We start from the raw sequence: 19,350 nt of genomic DNA, 5'->3' as shown, positions 1-19,350 counted from the left end.
GAGGACACAGTGTAGACCTGCTGGCTCTTATCTCTGAGCTTTCAGAACACACGGCCTCCAGACTGGGTCGCCCCACTCCATGGCGCCCCACCACCCAGGGCCAAGTCCGCACCCTCCCCTGGCTTGCAAGGAGCCACATGCTCTGCCCTGCACTTTCTCTGGGCGGCAGCTCCCCGGACACCTTGGGCAGGTTAACACTTCCCCACCACTGGGCCTCTCCTGGTTCCCTCTGCCTGGAGTGCTACCCGGACCTGCCAGCAGCCTCCGGCTGTCTTCTCACGGCCACCCAAAGTGGAGTGTGGCCTGTCACCTTGTGTGCACTGTGTGTTTCTCCCATGCCAGCACTCCTCGTGCTGTTCTCCACGTGCCCGTGACTTGTCTGCCCCCCCCCATTAATAATCCCAGACAGGGCAGCAAGTACTGTGTGTGTGGTTTGCCTCTGCCAATGCTTGGCCCAGAGTAGACTTCTACGCACACTTATTAAAGGATCAGTGTGTGGACGGATGAGCTATGAATAAATGGACTCTAGGACGTGAAAAGGAAGAGTCTCTGAGCTTAGAGTCTGGTGGTGGCAGCAGTGGGCGTTTCCTAGAGAGGGAGGGGGGCTCCAGACCCCCAAGAGGCAGCACCGCAGGGCAGCCAGCACCTCTGGAAGCTGCCTACCTGCAATTGTCCCTCTCTGTCTCTCCCCTAGCCCCATGGCACTGTCTCAGCCCTCCACAGCAGCCACCCCGACGGAGCTGAAGAGCACACAGGTGCTCCTCCAGCCTCCACTGCCGGCGGCTGCTCCAAGCCAGACCCACGGCCCGTGTGGCTGGACACAGTCCTAACAGCGCGCAGAGAATGGCTCCAAAACTACTAGGCCTTTCTTCCGCTCTCACCCAGGGATGCCCCCGAGACCATGGAGTTTTGATTTCTCCTATCACAAAGGCCATACCACTGAGGATCCCTAAGTGGGCTACAAAGGGCTGCTCGAATTGGGCATCACCATCATTATTTTACTTCTTTAAAGTTCTTTATTATCACTGAGATCCTCTGCTGTAGGAAAGTGAGAACAGGTTGGATGGTGATGGGCTTGGCTCTGTGCCTGGCGTCCATGGGCCATGGTAGGGAATGTGAGGGGTGGCAAGCTCTGTGCACAGGGAAGAGCCCAGGCCATCCAGGACCTGGGGCTGTCCTAGGGCCAAGAAGGGCTGTCTGCCTCCCCTTCCTACGCTGCTACAAATCTGCCTTTGAGACAACTTGATTTTCCAGGACTGCGTGGGGTTTTTGCACTACTATTTATAAGTAAACATTCACATATCCAAACACACATAGATCTATACATATGCACATATATTCTTGTTCATGCTATGAATATTTTTTTAAATATATCACAAGAAACTCTTCACTGTAATTGCCTTTGAGAGAGGACAGGGACCCAGGAGGGACATTGAGACAGTATATTCTCTTGTACTTTTGGAAGCTTCTTATTTTCGTATATTACCTATATTTTTTAACAAATTAATAATAAATTTAAAAACTACTCTTGAAACATCTGGTCAATGCATGGTTAATCAAGCTGACTATTGCTGTATCAACTTAGAACCTGTCTCCGAATCAACACTGGACCAAATGCTGTCAACATTAGGAAACTAATCATCTGGTCTCAGCTGGCTTCTGGGACTTGATTTTTTACAGAACGCAGTTTTTGAAGGAAATAATATCAACAATATGTTTTTACCTCTATAGGCTTTTTAGAATTATGGCCCATTTGGGAAAGTAGACTAAAGTATCTCAAATAAAAACAGAGCATCCCGTTTGCAATTCCATGACCCTCTCTACTTGTTGGTTGAATCACAAACTGCTTCTACTTAAAAAAAAATACACAAGATAATTGAAGCTGTACCTGAGCTTCATCCCTCTGTCAGGGCAGCCCTTGTTAAAAAAAAATTTAGAATAATGAGAAAGGAAAGCTCTGAGTTTATACATCCTTAAAACATAAAGACAGAAATGACATTTCCTCCATATCACATCTTCTTGCACTACACAAGAGTCCCAGTGCCCAGACGTTCTCATATGCTGTGATGTCCTACTCCTGGCCTTTATTCCAGGGGCACCATCAGGGTCTTGCTTCCTGGGTGGTGACCAGAGGTGGGTCCAACATCCCAGCTGTGATCTGATCAGGGAAGGGGCTTCCACCTCCCTCACTCTACCCACTATACTTCCATTAATGCAGCCCTGGGACCTGGTTCCACTGTTGGCTCCTTGGCATGTAGATTCATCAGAGCATGGGCTTTGTCCCTTTCGGTAACTGCTCTGTCTCCAGCTCCTAGAACTGAGCCTGCCACATAACCAGGTGCTATAAAAATAGCTGTTAAATTAATGTTTAACTCACGAAAACTACAGCCCTTACACATTCTCCCCAGGAGCCTTTGTCAAATCAGAATGCCCCATCCTCCACATAGGTGACTAATTATCGAATACTAAGGACCGGATTGACATTCACTTCTAGTTCTGCCCTTTGGATGTGGCCCTGGGATCTAGCTCTTGAATCTCCTCCCTTGCACACACATGTTAGTTCTTGTCCTCGACACTGGCTCATCCAACACTCTGGATCTTCCCCCAAGTCAGGGGAGGAAGCAAAACAGGACCTTAAGGAACTTGCCATAAGAAGAGGAAAAGAGGCGGGTACAGAAGTAACTGCCATCCACGGTGGGGTGTGACAAGCCCAGAGAGGGCATCAGGAGAAGTGCAGCAGAGGACATGGGTTCTGGGGACAGACACGGGTACTGGGACAGGTGGTGGACTGCGTGGGGCCTGGCAGGCCGGGTCGGACTCACCTGGCAGGGCGCAGGGCAAGGCAGCCGCATGGGAAAAGGCCCAGAACTCAGCAGTAACGTGGGTGCTGACAAAACTAATCCTGGTGATACTATCACTACACCCATAAGAAACTGTTAACTCCTTCTAAGTGTTCCCGATGGGCTATGCCCCGGACTAGGCACTTTTTATGTAGTCATAGTATCACCAGGCCCCTGCCACACCATGTACCAACTGTGTGACCATGGGCAGGTTACCAGCCCTCTCTGAACCTCTATCAGGTGGGCCACACACCTACCACCTCTCCCAGCTGGTGAGGACTCAACAAGACGACCCAGGTGGCGTGCCTGGTGCAACACCTGCTCATGGAGCCTCACACGTGGCAACCACAAGCCCCTCGGCCTCCCAGTTCCCTTCTCTGTAGTGTCACATCCCCTCGATGTCTGAACCAGGGACTGGCACCTACCCCACGGGACCCCTGTGGGCTTACTTTAAGACCTTCCTTCTCGTAACTCTGGGAGATACAGTCCAGGACACCTCTGTATTTGTTGAAATAAACCCCGTCAGCTTGGAGCCGACTTTTCACGACATCCATAGGAGTGGCTGTTCCCCAAGAAATTGCTCCTGCAAAGAGAGAAAGACGAGTGCCAGGGCTGACTGGCTGCAAATCTCCACGGTTCAGAAACTTGCTGAGTTGCTGGGGAAGGGACAGAGCTCAGGGTTAAAACCTGCCAAGTCTGTTTCTGATCCTCCTGCCCGGCGGGTACGGCAGAAGTCTCCTCCCTCTGCTAAGCGTTGGGCCCCGTGTCTGTAAAACAGGGCAGCAGTATTGATCTCCATGGGGCTGCCGTGAGGACCAAACGAACTCAGGAAGCACTGAGCGTGGCACCACTCCACGGCCAGTGCGCGCTGCGTGCCAGCCTTTCTGCGCAGCTGCCACTGGAGAACCAGTGACAGGCGGCACCTTCCCAGGGCACCAGGAGAGGGAGCCCAGGGTGCGGCCGCTTAGGGATTGAAAAAAAAAAAAGCAGGGACTGGGTTTCTAAAAATCTATTTTCCAAATATGTGAAATAGAATTGGGACCACGAGCCCCTGGGTCATCCTCACTGGATAAGCTCAGGTAAAGAAGTCAGGGAAAACTAGGTTATTGTACAAACACAGAAATTGAAAAAACCCAAAGTGATGCCAAAGTCCAGGGCATCTGGTTTGCAAAGCTTTGTCATTCTGCCCAGCAGCTCCTCACGGAGCCCCAGCCTGGCCGCCTGCCCCCGCCCTCTGGGACCCCTGCACGTCCCCACCCTCCCTGCCCTCTGCCGGGACCAGAGCTGCTGCCCTCAGTCCCGGGCAAGGGCATCACAAAAGGAGATCTGCGTGCTGGGCCATGCACATCTGCCCTCCTCGAAATGACAGCAGAGGGCCTTGCCGTCCTCTCTGCCGAGTGTGACTGAGCTCGCACAGGACCCGGGCTCACGCAGAGGGCAGACACTGGTGGCAGCTAAGACCTGGGCTTCGCTGTTTGCTCTAAGGTTATGGCATCGTTGCTGATGACGCAGGGAGGAGGAGGTGTGAGGAGGAGGGGGAGGAATGACAGTTTTTTTCTCCTATGGGAGCTATCGCATCAGCGTCAAACGTGCCGTGGTATCCATCTCCTTGACAAGCGATCCTCTCCTGGCCTCCTCGGGCTACGCTCCACTTCCCGGGCCCTAGTCACAGCACAGGCAAAGCTCTCACAAGTGTTGTGCCTGCTCGGGCTCTCCAATTCCCTTCTTTCCATTCTCTCTCTCTCTTCCCAGTCTCACTCTGCTGCCCAGGCTAGAGTGTCGTGGCGTCAGCCTGGCTCACAGCAACCTCAAACTCCTGGGCTCAAGTGATCCTCCTGCCTCAGCCTCCCAAGTAGCTGGGACTACAGGCATGCACCACCATGCCCGGCTAATTTTTCTATATATTTTTAATTGTTTGGCTAATTTCTTTCTATTTTTAGTAGAGACAGGGTCTCACTCTTGCTCAGGCTGGTCTCGAACTCCTGAGTTCAAACGATCCTCCAGCTTCAACCTCCCAGAGTGCTAGGATTACAGGCGTGAGCCACCGTGGCCAGCTTTCCTATTCTCTCTTGATGCCACTCTTTCAGGTTTTCAAACCTTCCTTGCCATCAAAGAGGCTCTTGTAAACGTCCCCAGTGGACTCCGCATTGTCGGATCTAAGCAGTGTGAGCAGTGCATGCAAAGGCCTTGTGGTGGGGCAGAGCCGGGCATGGTCAAATGGCAGCTGGGAGCGAGGCGGGGGGGGGGAGCAGAAGTGAGGTTGGAGGCAGCAGGGAAGACCACTGCGCAGATGCTGACTGTTGCCCTAAATGAAAGGGGGACATAGTGCAGGGTTCTGAGTAGGGAGGTTAAGTAACCAGTCCATGGTCACAAAGCGTGGACTTGGATTTGGCTCTTTCTGACTCTAGAGCCCCTTCTATACTGTCAGCATTAGCTATAAGACCTTGGGTCGGTTGCTCAGTATCCCTGGAGCTGAGTTTTCTCATCTGTAAAATGGGGAGATGGATTCCTGCCTTATAGAACTAATCAGATCCTCATATTAGAAAGGTTTGCAGTGTGCGGATATTCAACAAAGACAAACATTGATGACAGCTTTGCTCCCCAAAGCCCAGCAATTTGGAACACAGAGCATGTGCTCAAAATACATTTGTTGCCTGAGAGTTGGATGACCCCAAACAAGGACTTCCATTTCCATAGCTGCGGCAGGAAGGGGATGACGAGAGAACATGGTGCCATTCCCTGCTCCTAGCCCTCCCCCTGCCTTGGTAGGCCTGGCACAGAGGAGACACTTAACAGAGAATTGCTGGGGGAGTGGCTGCTTGTGTCCTGCCCTTTCCTGGGTAGGAGGGGCACAGCAGGCTCCCCAGCTGTGCCACAGTGGGGACCACAGTGGCCAGCGCAGGGACAGTGCTATGCCGCCCTTACCTGCCATGCCACCCGCCAGCCACACGGCGCAGGGGCTGGGGCCTGCGCAGGCCTCAGGCGTGATCCACTCATTCAGGAACACGTAGGGGATAAAGTAGAGGCAGTAGCCTGGGACGTCCCGCAGCAGCATGGCGCTGGCCCCTCGGTACAGCCCCGCCAGGCCCTCGCTCCTCACGATGGCTGCGATGCAGTGCACGGGTCCCTGGTACACCGGCTGCTGCCCCAGAGCCGCCACCCTGGACTTCAAACCGAGCTTGGCTGCAAAGACAGGGCATAAGATGGCAAGTGACCCACAGGGTAAGAGACTGGCCATTCCCTGGCACTGGGGCCAGCCCGGCCCATTGACAGGTCCCTGTCACATGGCTTGTTGGCTTTTTACCAAACCTCCTGACCTTGTTGGCAGCTAAAACCAGGATCCTGAGATCCCAGCAAGGAGACGCTGCCAACACACATGGCCAGATGGAAGACAACTCAGCCACGGGATAAGGCACCAGCTGCCGCAGGATCCTCAGAGCTCTCTGGTCAACAATCAGAGGTGCCTGCAGAACGCCCAGGCTCAGTTATGACAAGGCACACACCAGGCTCTTTCTTGAGGCAGAGGTTAGAAAATCCAACATGCTGTATGTGTGTGCACACATGTACCTGTGCACAGCATGACAAAAAGTATACGAGCCAGACTGTCCTGGCTGCATTATAACTAGCTCTGCCACTCACGAACCTTTTGACGTTGGCAGGCCAGTATTTCCAGCCTTGGTTTCCTTATCTTTAGAAGAGGGACAGGCTGTCATGAGTATAAATAATGTAACATATGTAAAGTGCTCAGTGTAGTGACTGAACACTGTAGTGGCTCAAGAAGCTATTACTTGAGACCAAGGTGGATGGGGACCCACAGGTTGGAGTGGGCAGATGTGTTCTCATTGACTCACACCAGCCCTGGACAGGCTGCACCCTAAACAGCTGTGGGGCAGCGCTGGTGGGCACCCTTGGCCCCTCAAAGTTCAGGGGTGCTGTCTTCTTGTCTGACCTCAGGGGTCTATGCTGGCAGAACAGGAGTCATCCCTGGCTCCTTCTAGGCATGTAGCCAGCAGAGACTCTGCCTCTCTGCCCCTCTGATGTTCATCTTCTCCTTGCTACAGACCCTTTAGTACAAACAGACTTTCCAGTCCCCATGCAGATAAAGTGGACTCATGTCCTCAACTTTCCCATCTTAAGAAACCTAATAACCTGCCATGACCAGGAAAGAAATAGAGTGAAGTTTGCCTGTGACTGTGAGCCTATTTTGCCCGCTGGGTTTAATTCCCTGCACACAGTGTCCTGGTTTGGTTTCACACCTGCTGGCAGACAAGCAAATCGCTCTCATCGTGTGGTTAAACTTCCATGCCTCCCCAATAGTCCCATCTTTATCACATGGAAGTTTAGGGACAAACATTCAGCTTCATGACTCCAAAGTTTAAACTGGGCACAGGGAGGAAAGCACGACCTGTACCTTAACTCACCCCAGAAGCAGGTTGAGGGGAGAGGGGAGGTTTATGCTTGCCTGGGAAGTGTGCTCGGACCAGCTCATGCTGTGGTTTCCATCTGTAGGTGGGGACGTCAGTAGGTCCCTGCTGTCTCTACCAGGCCAACCACAGCGTTGCAGGAGACAGAGCCCTACTCACCTCTTCCCTAGTGGATTTGATAGGAGGTGAGCAGGGGTGATGGACACTTCTGGGGGTTCAAGGCCCCTCTGAACAAAGTCAGAGTCTGTGGCCTTTGAAAGCCCACTGAAAGGTCACTCGTCACCTGGTTCTCTCCCAAACCTGGTCATCCTGGAAATTTCACCATTGGACAGACTAGACGTCATTGTCCGGATATATCAACTTCGCCTGGAGCACTTTCATCTCCAGGTAATACTGACCTGACCCAGGAGTCAAGGTTTTCGGGAATCAGCTATGGGTAGATAGTGGCTTCCAGGAGTTACTGATTGAAGGAGAATGTCCTGATAACACCTTGTTTGTTTAGAAGTGCAGAGTTTGGGAAAACACTTGCCAAACCTCCACTGACCTTGTCAACAAAATACCTGTACTTGTTTCCTCTTCCCTCCAAGGTAAGCAATAAGGAAATTCTCTTGCATTCTCCCAGGTTTGCAACATAAGCAATCTAACTTTTACTGCTTGAGATTAAAGCAATAGAATTGCCATGGTGACGGCTATCACTAGGATACTGACATAGCTCTGAACCACCTCGAGTTTATACTTGGAACTCTTTCCAGCCCCTTCATTCCCAATATATTTTTAAAAAATATTTTATTTGGACATAATTCCAAATTTGCAAAAAATCACAAAAAACAAAAAGAATGCCCATATATACTCTTTGCCTAGATTTACCTATTACTCACATTTTACCTCAGTTTCTTGTCTTGTTTGTGGGTTCTCTCCCTCCCTCTCTTCTCACTCAGTGGTGTGTGCAATTTGGCCAAGTAGATGTCATTTTCTCATACCCAAACTTTGCCCAGGCCTGGTTCATCTCCAGGTGACAGTGACCTGATCATGAGTCAAGGTTTTCATGAATCATGAATCAGCTCTGGGTATGAAGAGGCTTTCAAGAGTTCCTAAGTGAAGGACTGTGTTCTCATAAAACCCTCTCTGGGGGTGCAGAGGTTGGAAAAACACCTGTCAAACCTTGAACCGGCTTGTCAGCAAGACCCAAACAGGAACCAAACCTGTCCTTTCTTTTCTTCCTAAGGTAAGCAATGAGGAAATTCCTTTGCATACACATACATTTTTTTCCCACCCATGCATACATACTTTTATTTTCTGAACTATTTCAGGGTGACATACAACATGGCTCTTTACTACTAAATACTTGGAAACATAGTTCCTAAGAATCTTGACGGTGTCAAACACAGCTATCACACGGCTATCAGTTTGATACTTCTGCACTGAGAGGACTTTTATCTAATCTACTATTTGTTATCATATTGCCATCTGATATCCTGGTGTCGTTGTCAGCACTTTCCCCCTCCCCCTCTCGCACAGAGTCCAGTCTTTTAATCTGGAACATTTCCACGGTCTGTCTTTGTTTTTTGTTACAACGATATTTTGAAAGACTACACTTCCCCACTTCTTGTGAACAGAGTGTCCTCACCCTGGGTGAGGAATGTGACATTTCCTTGTCACTACACTGGGGCTGTGCCTTCCTGGCTGGAGATCCTCTCCATTCTTAAGCCTCACTTCTTCCATGAGAACAGTCATTCTCAAGAGCCTCCGGTCTTCTCCCTCTCTAGCCTCATTTCCTTGTTTTTATTGGTTTGTTTTTCAGTAGAGGTATAATTTACATTCAATAAAAGGTACAGCTCTTAAGTGTACAGTTGATGAGTTTTGACAATTGCAGGAACACATGCAAACACACCCTACCAAGAAAACGACTCCTTATACTGAAAACAAACCATTTTGATCACAGTCCACTTAGGCAGAGCAAGGATTCCACAGCCCACCGCCCCTCTCCTGATTCTCAAGGTGAAAGAACAGAGATCAACAAGGTGTCACACAACCTTTCTCTGGGCAGCGGTTGTTATGGGTCTGTCCGCACAAGCCACAGAGGGATGGCCGATTCATATGCAACCGCAAAGCAGAATGTCATCAAGTATCATCACAATTTTAGGCCCAAATATACCTGAGACAAAAATGCATCACAGGAACATCACTGGTTAGGCCCAAAGTCACAAAAACCTAAAATGATAATGATGAATTTCTACCAATACTTATTTTTAATTCAATAGCAATAGTAGGAGCACTGGAAAACTATGGCCAGCTCAAGATACCACTGCTGATGAATGAACAGTAGAGCTTTCTTCTAGAAAACAGCAAGGATTCCCACCGGATGCCTGTGCAGTGCCAGGTGCCACATGGCAGGGCGTGGCGGGGACGTGTGGCCTGGGAGCCTTGGTGGCCAGCCTGGGGAAAGCACTGAACTCAGAGTACTTGGTGACTCCGCCAGGGAACCAACTGTAGTTTGTGAAAAACAAATTTTGATGACTCTTAAAAGTTGATTTGGGAAGTTACTGGGAAGTAATTCTTGAAAACATGCACAACTGTACTCTGTGGGCTTGCGTGTCATCTGTCAAAGGGACCAGAGGAAGAACCTGAGAGGCCACATCAGTGCTCAGCTCCCACTGGAGCATGGACTTCCAGGCCTTTGTTCCTGAACCTTCAGAGTTCGGTCTCTCTGCCTGGCTCAGAGCAAGGGCTCGGAAAATGCCTGTGTGTGAATGATTCAAAGAGTGACTCCAAATACATGCCATGCTCTGCCCTGGCCTCCAGCTGAGCCTGGTGAAACGGCCAGGATGGCACGCACGGAGTTGGTACTGAGTCCTCCTCTTATCCCCCAAACTCTGCCTTCCTGTTATGTTGATGGCTTTGTGGTCTGCACATAAGCTAGGCTTTTCATGGAAACACAGACTTCAAAGCTACAGATGGGGGGGAATGGGTGTCATTAATCATCAGCCTCTAGGAGAGACAGACTTAGGCAGCAGGGGGACTCCTGGCCTCTGGGGACACAGCCCTGACTCCCAGCTCAGGCCCAGCAGGGCACCCAGTCTCTACCTATGCCACACAAAGGCAGATAGCTTTAGAAAGGAGGGTTTCTTCACAGCTGCCTTACTATAAAAGACACAGTCAGCAGAACCCGGGCCAGCCCCTCCTTGCCTGCCAAGTGGCAGCGTCCCCAGGAGTACACCTCTGTTGAGCTGGAAAACTTTGCACGGAGGGATAACGGCTGGCTCTTGTGCAACGGTCATCAGCATCAAACAGAAATTCCTGTTAAATTGCAGCAAGCGCTGATGTATTTGGTAAAGCTCTTCTACATAACAATTTTGCAATATGTATAAAGAACATTAAAAATGTCTATACTCTTTTGACCCACTCATGAATCAAAGAGCCCATGCACTTCGGGAAATAACCCTCAATGAAGGCAACTGTTTATGGACAAATTCTCTGATCACATCACTACTTTTAAGAGAAGAAAAACTGTAAGCAACCTAAGTGTTCACCAGTAGAAAGATTGTTAAATAACACATTTACTATAGCATAGCTAACATTTATTTCATAGTTTCTATATGCCAGACACTATGCTAAGGTTTTCAGGGATACCCCGTCTCACCCCAGCTACGAAGCCGCTGCTATTGTTACGTGTGCTTTGCAGATGAGCGAACTGAGGCTTGGCGACATTGGCTGAGTCGACCAGAGTTTCTCAGCTTTGGTGGAAGCAGAATTAGAAGCAGGTAGTCTAATTCCAGAGACTTAATTCTTACCATACTATATTGATCCTCTCAATGTGTGTAGGGGTGTGTGTGTGTGTGTGTATTTGATGGAATATTGTATATACATTTTAAATATTAGCCATCTATTTAAAATAATTTTATATGCTATTTTAATAACATAGAAAATATTTATAATGTTGAGTTAAAAGCAGGATATGAAATTATCCATATAGCATGATCACAACTTCTTAAAATCTTTAATCTATGTATATAGAACAGGAAAAGGAAACACATTCATGTGTTAACAGTGGTTGTATTTGGGTAGAAGAGCATTTGCTCCCTCTACTTTCAATGTCCTGTAATTTATACATTTTCGGCCATGGGTCGCCACTAACAGACAACCAGGAGGGGCTCACTGGCCTCCAGTCCACCTGTCACAAGCAGAGAAGCCAGAGGCTCTGGCACTGGCTTCAGTATGTGGGTGCCATCTCTCACATCACACGGCATCACCCAGGAAGCAGATTGGCAATTACGGAGTGAAACCACAAGCCATGAGCAATGCCACCAGCCCTGCCCGAGGCTGCCTAGAAACACCCGTTTCAGCATAGTTACCACACAGATTGGGCCTGGCCCAGGGCACAGACCACAGGATTGCAGCCAGCCCTGGCCCCAGACCCATCCTGTCCGGTTCACACAGCTTTGGGCTGCATGGTGTTCTGTCCGTTTTTAATTGAATCATCTGATCATTTCCAACTGAAATATCTCACAGAAAAATCTAGCCCTCTGCCCTCTCTTAGAAATCAGAGGATCCAAACATATCAGGCCATGTGGGCAACAGTCAGCTGGAGTGGGGTTGTGACCACCCCCCTGCACAGGACGTGGGCCCAGCTTGCCGCAGTCCTCACCACTCCCAACTGCCTCCTGGACACTGAAGCTGACATACTGTGCTTGAACTGCTGCTTTTCTAATAGCAGAGTGACACTGAATGTAAAACATGTTCTATGTCCGTGTATCAATCGAAAGAGGGAAAAGGAAATATAGGTTAGAAGGGCTGTAGTCTCAAGAAAATGGGAGAGTGCTCACTTCCCAGGCACCTCTGCTCACTTACGTTGGCGCCCTGTCCCAACGGGGCGTCTGAGTTTCCTGCCTCTGCCCTGAGAGTTCCTGAGGAACAGGAGGAAGAAAAACACCTTCCCTCTCATTTTCTGGAGGGATTCCTGTGCCCAGGACCTGCAGTCACCAAAGACCTTCCCCAAGCAGCCGGGGGCCAGAGTAGCCACACAGAGAGGGTCCCACAGACACATGACTCCCACCACTCCTGGGAACCCACAGCCACGCCCGTTCCCTGGACTACACCCCCCTGGAGGCATGTGCCCGGCTCCCTGCAATCCTCAGCTTTGAGGCTGTTTTTGTGCAAAGGCCCCAGCGGCCCTGCATAATCAAAGCTGCCTTGGTGGGCTCAGGACAGACCTCCTGGGTCCCTGTCTCTGCTCATCTCCCACTAGGGCAGTGAGCTGCGGCTATGGAACCTTGCTGTGCCTCTGGCTCCCTTTGTAAATGCCCAGGAATTGGGTCATTGTGAAGCCTAAACATGCCAAAAGCTCCCAGCACAGTACCCAGCACACAGCAAGGGTGTGGCGAACACTGGCTGCCTGGCCTCCACTGCTCTGACTGTTGGGACTCAGCCCAGACCACAGTGGCTTGTGGGGGCCGCAATCTTGGTTTGAACACTCCCACCCCCAGGTAAGCCACCCTTGTCTCTGCCTTCGCATTGAGAGCTCAGCCCTGGGCCTGGGTGCTGGTGACTCAGCTTCGCAGGGCTGAGCAGTGCCTGCTTGCTGGAACCTCCTGGGTCTCCAGGAGCCTTCTCCGTGCTCCCAACAGCTCAGTCTCCCAGCACCCCGGAAGGATGGAGCAAACACATGTTCATTTTCTGTTGCTGCCTCAAGGGGCTTATTGAAGAAAACCGGTTTCCTTCTGGCACCCCAGGTGAACAGACAACCTGAGGCCACTATTAGGGCCTAGGGACCATAGATAACAAATAACTTGTTATTAGCTTTTGTATTATGTTTGTTTGTTTAGGAGAGTGAAAAGTTTTTAGCTGACCCTTATCTGACTCTGCATCTGCCATCTCGTCTCTATTAGTCTGATTAAGTTTAAAAAACAAAGAGAAGGGCCGTGGTGCATGGCACAACTGCCCACAAGATACAGCCGCTAGTCCAGGGTCAAAACGCCCTAGGCCCCAAATGGGCTCGAGCTTAGATCACAGAATGCAGAATGTATTCCAACTAAGATTAATGCTGTCCGTAATTAGGCTGCTTTAGAGGCTTTTTTTCCGGCTGAATCTTAGCTGTAGCCGGCGACTCCTACAAAACCCATTTCAAGGCTCCAAACCGTCCCCTACATTGTATTAAAACAAGATAAAAATTATAAGATTAATGCTTTTTCTCCCTTTGGTAAAAGTGCTTGCTAATTAGATTCTTAGAGTGTGGCTTTTGCCTTTAAAAAGGGGCCGTTTTTCCTAGCTCATTGCTACTTTCTGTGCCTGCCACTCTGCAGGGCAGAAGTAGTCCTGGCCAGCTAATAAAGACTCACAATTTGACCCAATTTGGTTTCTAAAGTGGTCTTTTCTCACACTCCGGACCATAACAGCCACAGGCAGTCGCCACACTGGAGCAGGGGCAGGGCATCCTCCCAAACGTGCCAGTGCCTCCCACAGTGGAGGGCAGGAGGGGTTCCGTGTTCTCACTGCTCAGAGGGCCCGCCAGGAGCCGGGCCCGAGAAGGACAAGACTTCCTGGACGGGAGACCCAAGAGGCCCCAGCCCCAGTGGGCCATGTCCCAGTTTCCGTGCCCAGCGAGGCAGGCCTGGGGGGCCCTCAGCACCACCCTGGGTGGGTGCACGGGGGTCCTGACCTCCAGGCTCTCCTCCCACCTTATTCCCAAGCCCTTCCTGAGCCAGCATGGCTGAGATCCTGTTCCGCCCACCAACCCTCACGGATGACTTTGAGAGGTTCAAGACTTCAGTGATGGAAGCCACTGCAGATGTGGTGGAAACGGCGAGAGAACTGAAGTGCAGCCTGCACATGTGACCGAAGCGCTGCAATCTCATAGAAAACTTGAACAGGTGAGTTCCTTCTTATGATGAGCAAAAAAAGTGATTTCTTGAACAGAATATACTCAGGGTGAAGATGCTGTGAACACAGTCGAAATGACAACTAAGGATTTAGGCTATTACATAAACCTATTGATGAAGCAGTGTCAGGGTTTGAGAGGATTGACCCCAATTTTGAAAAACATTGTACTGTGGGTAAAACAGTATCAAACAGCATCGCATGTTACAGAGAAACCTTTCATGAAAGGAAGAGTTAATCCCTGTGGCAAACTTCACTGTTGTCTTATTTGAAGAAGTTGCCATAGCCACCCCAGCCTTCAGCAGCTACCAGCCTGATCTGTCAGCTGCCATCAGCACTGAGGTAAGACTCTCCACCAGCAAAAAGGATTGCTACTTGCTGAAGGTTCAGAGGATTGCTAGCATTCTTTAGCAATAAAGTATTTTTACTTAAGGCATGAACATTGTTTCTTTAGACATAATGCTATCACACACTTAATAGACCACAGTGTAGTGGAAACATAACTTTTACATGTACTGGGAAACCAAAAAATATGTGTGACTTGCTTCACTGCAAGATTCGCTTTAGTGTGGTGGTCTGGAACTGAACATGCAATATCACTGAGGTATGCTTGTCATTACAGACTATTACATGACAACGTACACACCCAGCTCAGTAACAACTGCATCCCAGACCTGGCAAATCAGGAAAGGGTCCAGGTCCCAGACACCTGGCTCCCCTCTCCTGGCCTCTTACCTGCCTGAAACGGCTGTGTCTGCATCTGCAGCCGGATCTTGATGAGGTCCACGGGCGCCCCCAGCCCGACAGAGACCACGCCGGCCACCATACTGGCCAGCAGCAGGTCTGATAGTGTCCGGGAAGGGCTGGCCTCGGGCTCCCCACAGCGGTCCTGGCTGAGGAACCTCTGCGTGTTACTGAAGACCCCAAACACCACTGAGTTGTAGACGGCAATGCTGGCCAGGGGGAAGGACATGCCTTTGAAGAAGCCGAACACCTGTGGGGAACCCCGTGAGAAGAGGCATGAGGGCTTGGGGCTGCCCCTGGGGGCCTCTGTCTGCCTGGGGGCTGCCCTCTCCCTCCCATAGGACACTTGCCCCACCCTGCCCTCCTGGAGTCTGCGGGCTGGTGGGGGAGACACCACAGAGTAGATGAGCCCAGGTGTCAGTGAAGAGAGAAGATGCTGATGGGACAGGAGAGGTGGGTGAGGGCTACTGCAGCCCGGAGCAGGCACTCCTGCTCTGGTGAGGAACCGGCTTCTGCATGTCCCTCTGTTTCCTGCGTGGCGGCGTCCTGGCCTGGAACCCATACTTGCCACCAGTGTGGCTGTGGCTGAGGGGAAGCCTGAGGAGCCCTAAGGGACAGTGGGCTGGCCAAGCACCACCAGCTGCCTCCTCATTTGCTACTCAAGCAAAAGCGTCCTCCAGACATGTGTCACGTGTAGGCTCTGGGAGATGACAGGAAGAAGCAGTATCCACCCTCCCTGGGCTCATAATGTGAGGCAGGGCAGGGCAAGGGGGACAGGACAGACAAACTGACAGGCAAGTATACAACCCACTGAGCCTGTGGTGGGGGTAATAAGGGGGTCCCACAGGTCTCCGAGAGGAACCTGGGTCAGCCTGTACATGAGTGCCCCTGAGTGTGGGTGTCTCCTAATAGAAGTATCTGGAGAGGGAGTCCCAGAAGGACACAGGAAGGACTTATGTGCACGCACAGGATGCAGGAGGCTGAGGAGGAGGTGCTGCAGGCTGGGGTCAAGGTCCTTTCTATTCTGCATTTTCAGTGAACACCACAGGTGTTCCAAGGAAAACTGGAAAATTCCAAAGGCCCTCGGAGGAGTTAGGGCAATACACGTGTGCCAAAGATGAAAAAGTAGTAGCAAGCCATGGTGCAGACTCCAGGCTGTGCTCAAACCTGCTAGTGCTGACTGTGTGCACTGCACCCTGGCTGCCAGAGGCAGGGTGCCACGCACACACACGCACACTCCTTGCTTCCTGCTCTTCCTCCATAACAAGGTCCTTCAGATAACTGGGGATGTTAAGCCACAAGCAGCTGTGTCTCAGAGAAACTGCCCGCAGTCCCCACCGCCACCCTGGAGCCGGGATGTGGGCTGGCAGACCCTGCTGGGGAAGTGTGCCAAAGGAGGACCAGCAGCCACTCAGGGGACTGTGGGATCACATGGCCTCACCTCGGAACACCAAGTGCCAGGTTTGTGGTGCTCATCCCGATTTCAAAGTGGTGAGCAAGACAGTCAAAACAACACCCACACGCAAGGCATGCCAAGCGCTTGTTAGGATGGAGCCTGGTGGAGACAATGGTGACAATGGGGCCAATTTTCCAGTGGCTCAAGGAGAAGCCACAGGGCTGCCACAGGGGTGCCACCTGGCCATTTCTTTAATTCAGGTCATTTCATCCAAGCTTTAAAATTTATTTTAAATTCCCCAAAGAGGAGCCATAGAAAATCTTCCTAAGCACATACTAATTCTCAGGAAGAGAGCTGATGCATCGTCTACACAATATTACTCAGACTTTCCCTTTGAGAAGAAACACCTGGGGCTGTGTCATCTCCAGCGGCCTGGGTGCAAGTGAGCTGGAAGTGCCTGGCTCCCTGCCACCAGGTAAAGGGCTGCCTGTTGGCACATGTTTACCAAGCACTCATTCCTTTTTGAAAAACTGGCAGGTCACCTTGTTTTTGCAGAAATTTTCCACACTGGGGGGTGCACACAAAGCCAGCTCTTTCCCCCAACAATGTTGCATGAGGTGGCAGGGTACATTGAGGCGCTACCTGATGTTTGAGATAAGACTGCGAGGCCCTGCCAGGCACGATGGTGTGGGGCTGTGGCTGGGTCCCCACCCCCGAAGGAGGCCCAGGCGATGGCGGATGTCATGTCACTCCACCCACCGGGGGTCACTTACACTCTCCCTCCGGTACACGGTGCGGATGCAGCTGAGGGTGTTCCCGTAGCCAACGCCAGCCTGCAGGCGAGTCTGCGGAGAGAGGCAAGGGCAGGGCCCTCAGAGATCATGCACATCCCAACGGCAGCTCCAAAAGACGCCCTGGGAGAGGAAGGCCCTGCCCAACGTGACCCACCAGGAAGGAGGCCTGGGTTTCAGTCCCAGCCAGGCTGGCACTCCCTGCTCTGCACACCTGCCACCCTCTCCTGCCACCCTCAGACCTGCTCATGCAAGAGAAGCCCATTTTGGTAAGAAGGACAAAGGCCAGTTAGATGTGCAAAAATGATGGTTGCCAGGGGATGTATGATCCCTGCCTACTAAGGACAAAAAGTTAAACCAGGGCTCTACCCTGTCTGCTGTCTGTCACTCTGCCCTCCTAAGTACCCCCGGGAGGACTCTCTCTTCTTGCCCCCTGAGGCACCGCCCTAGGCTGCACTCTTCATCCTAACCCAGACAGCAGACTAGCCCCTTCCTGGCCTCCTGCTTCTCCCACACTTCTTCCCTCTCTCTACATAGCAGTCAAACCGATATTTCTCAAACATCAGAGAAGCTGGAGATACTTCAGCGGCCTCCATCCAAACTAGAATGCATTTCACACTCTGTACCTGCACTCAGGAGGCCCTGGGGGAGCACGACCCTGCCACTGGCCCCTGCATGCCAGCTCCTCACCTGCCATGCCCTCCACACCCACCACCCGGTGTGTTCCCAGACCCCGAGCAGTGACTGTTTCCCACCCCCAACCCTTTGCCCTTGCTGTCCCCCCTCCCCCGAAGGCTCTTTCCCCAGCCCCTGCTTTTGGGTCTGAGCTGAAATGTTGCAATGGTCCTATTTGTTTGGTTATGTGGGATATATGTTGGATCACCCTCCCAGGGCAGGCCTCCTGTCTCACCTTCCTCTTGGCCCCAGAGCTGAGCACAGCCCTGCCACAGTAGCTCTTCACACTGTCTGCTGGAGGGCTGTAGGTGAAGACATGGTGGCCTATGACAAAGGTTAGCTATGGTGACAGGGGCAGCAGCCGACAGGCACAGGGGTCTGAGTAGGCTCACACAAGAGCCCAGAGCTCTCTTATCCTGGTCTCAGAGTGTCCCGCTTCTTTTAAGATGTGCAGCCTATAATTCTCCAGCAAAACACTTTCTCAGCATTCACGGCATGCCACACGTGTGTAGGAAGAAGTTATGAGAGCCACCAAAGAGGAGAAGCTATGCCCCTAGCCCTCATTTGGGGCCTAGAGAATTGATGGGCTCTGCTATTATCTTCTCACCTCTGCTGGTTCTGCAGAATCAAGGCCATTTTAAGACTTGCTTAGATCTTGGGATCTATTACTTTTGCAAACCTGCCCCATATCATATCAAGCATGATAAAATGAAATCTAATTTTAGATTTGCATGTGACTATTTAACATAATTCTATATTTTGTAAACATTTAGTGAAGCATTCATTTTGCTTCTGCACTTTTCTTCTTATATAGTATTTCTCAGGTCTCTGACACTCTCCTCAGTCCTTACAAAGCGCAGGAGCCCTGGGCTCTGTGTGCACATTGGACACATCCTGAAGATCAGGGCCTTCCATGAGATATTGGGCCCAACACTGTGATCTTCACGTCAGGGGTGGTATGAGCACATGCTCCTCCAGTTCATGGCTTTCCCTCCCACTTGAAGCACTCAGTCCAGAGGTGAAAACACAAGTAGGGAGGGATGAACGCTCAGTGTCACGGGATGAGGTGGCTGGAGCCTCAATGCTGAGAGCTGGGCCACTGTCTGCCCCGACCTCAGCTCCCACTGACCTGACAATTCAGGCCATGCCCTGGCTGTCCTGAGCCAACGTGCATTCCCAAGGCTGGACTGGGCAGTCAGGGAGCAGCCTGGCTTGGCAGGGATTACGCTGGAGCAAGGCAAGAAGCTCCCTCGGGATGTCCATGAGGGGGGGCAGACAGCCCCAAAGCTTACCCATTGCAGCCTGGTCCAGGTGGTCTATAGGCAGCGAAGCCCTGACCAGAATCGGGCCACCCTGCAGCAGGCATGCACTCCTAAGTACACCAGACGTGCCTCCCGGACCTGCGACCAGGCAGCTGAGCACAGAGGAAGGAGCCTTTGACCTGGTCAGCAGACCAGGGCCTCTTAGCCCAGTCCTTCCATGGGCTCTGTTAAAATCCCACTGGACATTTTCACATGATGTGGTAACTTAGAAACACTGAATTTATATGGAATGATTGACAAAAAATGGCAGCTACTGATTGAATATCTACTGGGTACCAGGAACAA

The 19,350-nt window shown here is 51.3% G+C and overlaps 1 protein-coding gene across 4 annotated transcripts in view; it reads right to left on the bottom strand.

Moving 5' to 3' along the window:
* The window catches only part of SLC25A48 (solute carrier family 25 member 48), a 35,538-nt gene that overhangs the window by 4,880 nt on the left and 11,308 nt on the right, over window positions 1-19,350 (bottom strand). For all 4 annotated transcript variants that reach the window (XM_075996062.1, XM_020282090.2, XM_075996063.1 and 1 more), the window contains 4 exons: window positions 17,051-17,122; window positions 14,873-15,131; window positions 5,766-6,023; window positions 3,290-3,423 (listed from right to left, as the gene is read on the bottom strand). In XM_075996062.1, the coding sequence (XP_075852177.1) occupies window positions 3,290-3,423; window positions 5,766-6,023; window positions 14,873-15,131; window positions 17,051-17,122 (723 nt within the window). The remainder of the gene's footprint in view (window positions 1-3,289; window positions 3,424-5,765; window positions 6,024-14,872; window positions 15,132-17,050; window positions 17,123-19,350) is intronic.

This window comes from Microcebus murinus, chromosome 21, assembly GCF_040939455.1.
Source record: "Microcebus murinus isolate Inina chromosome 21, M.murinus_Inina_mat1.0, whole genome shotgun sequence".
Taxonomy (NCBI): Eukaryota; Metazoa; Chordata; class Mammalia; order Primates; family Cheirogaleidae; genus Microcebus; species Microcebus murinus.
Note: the sequence above shows the minus strand (reverse complement) of the source record. Positions and strands in the feature narration are given on the sequence as shown.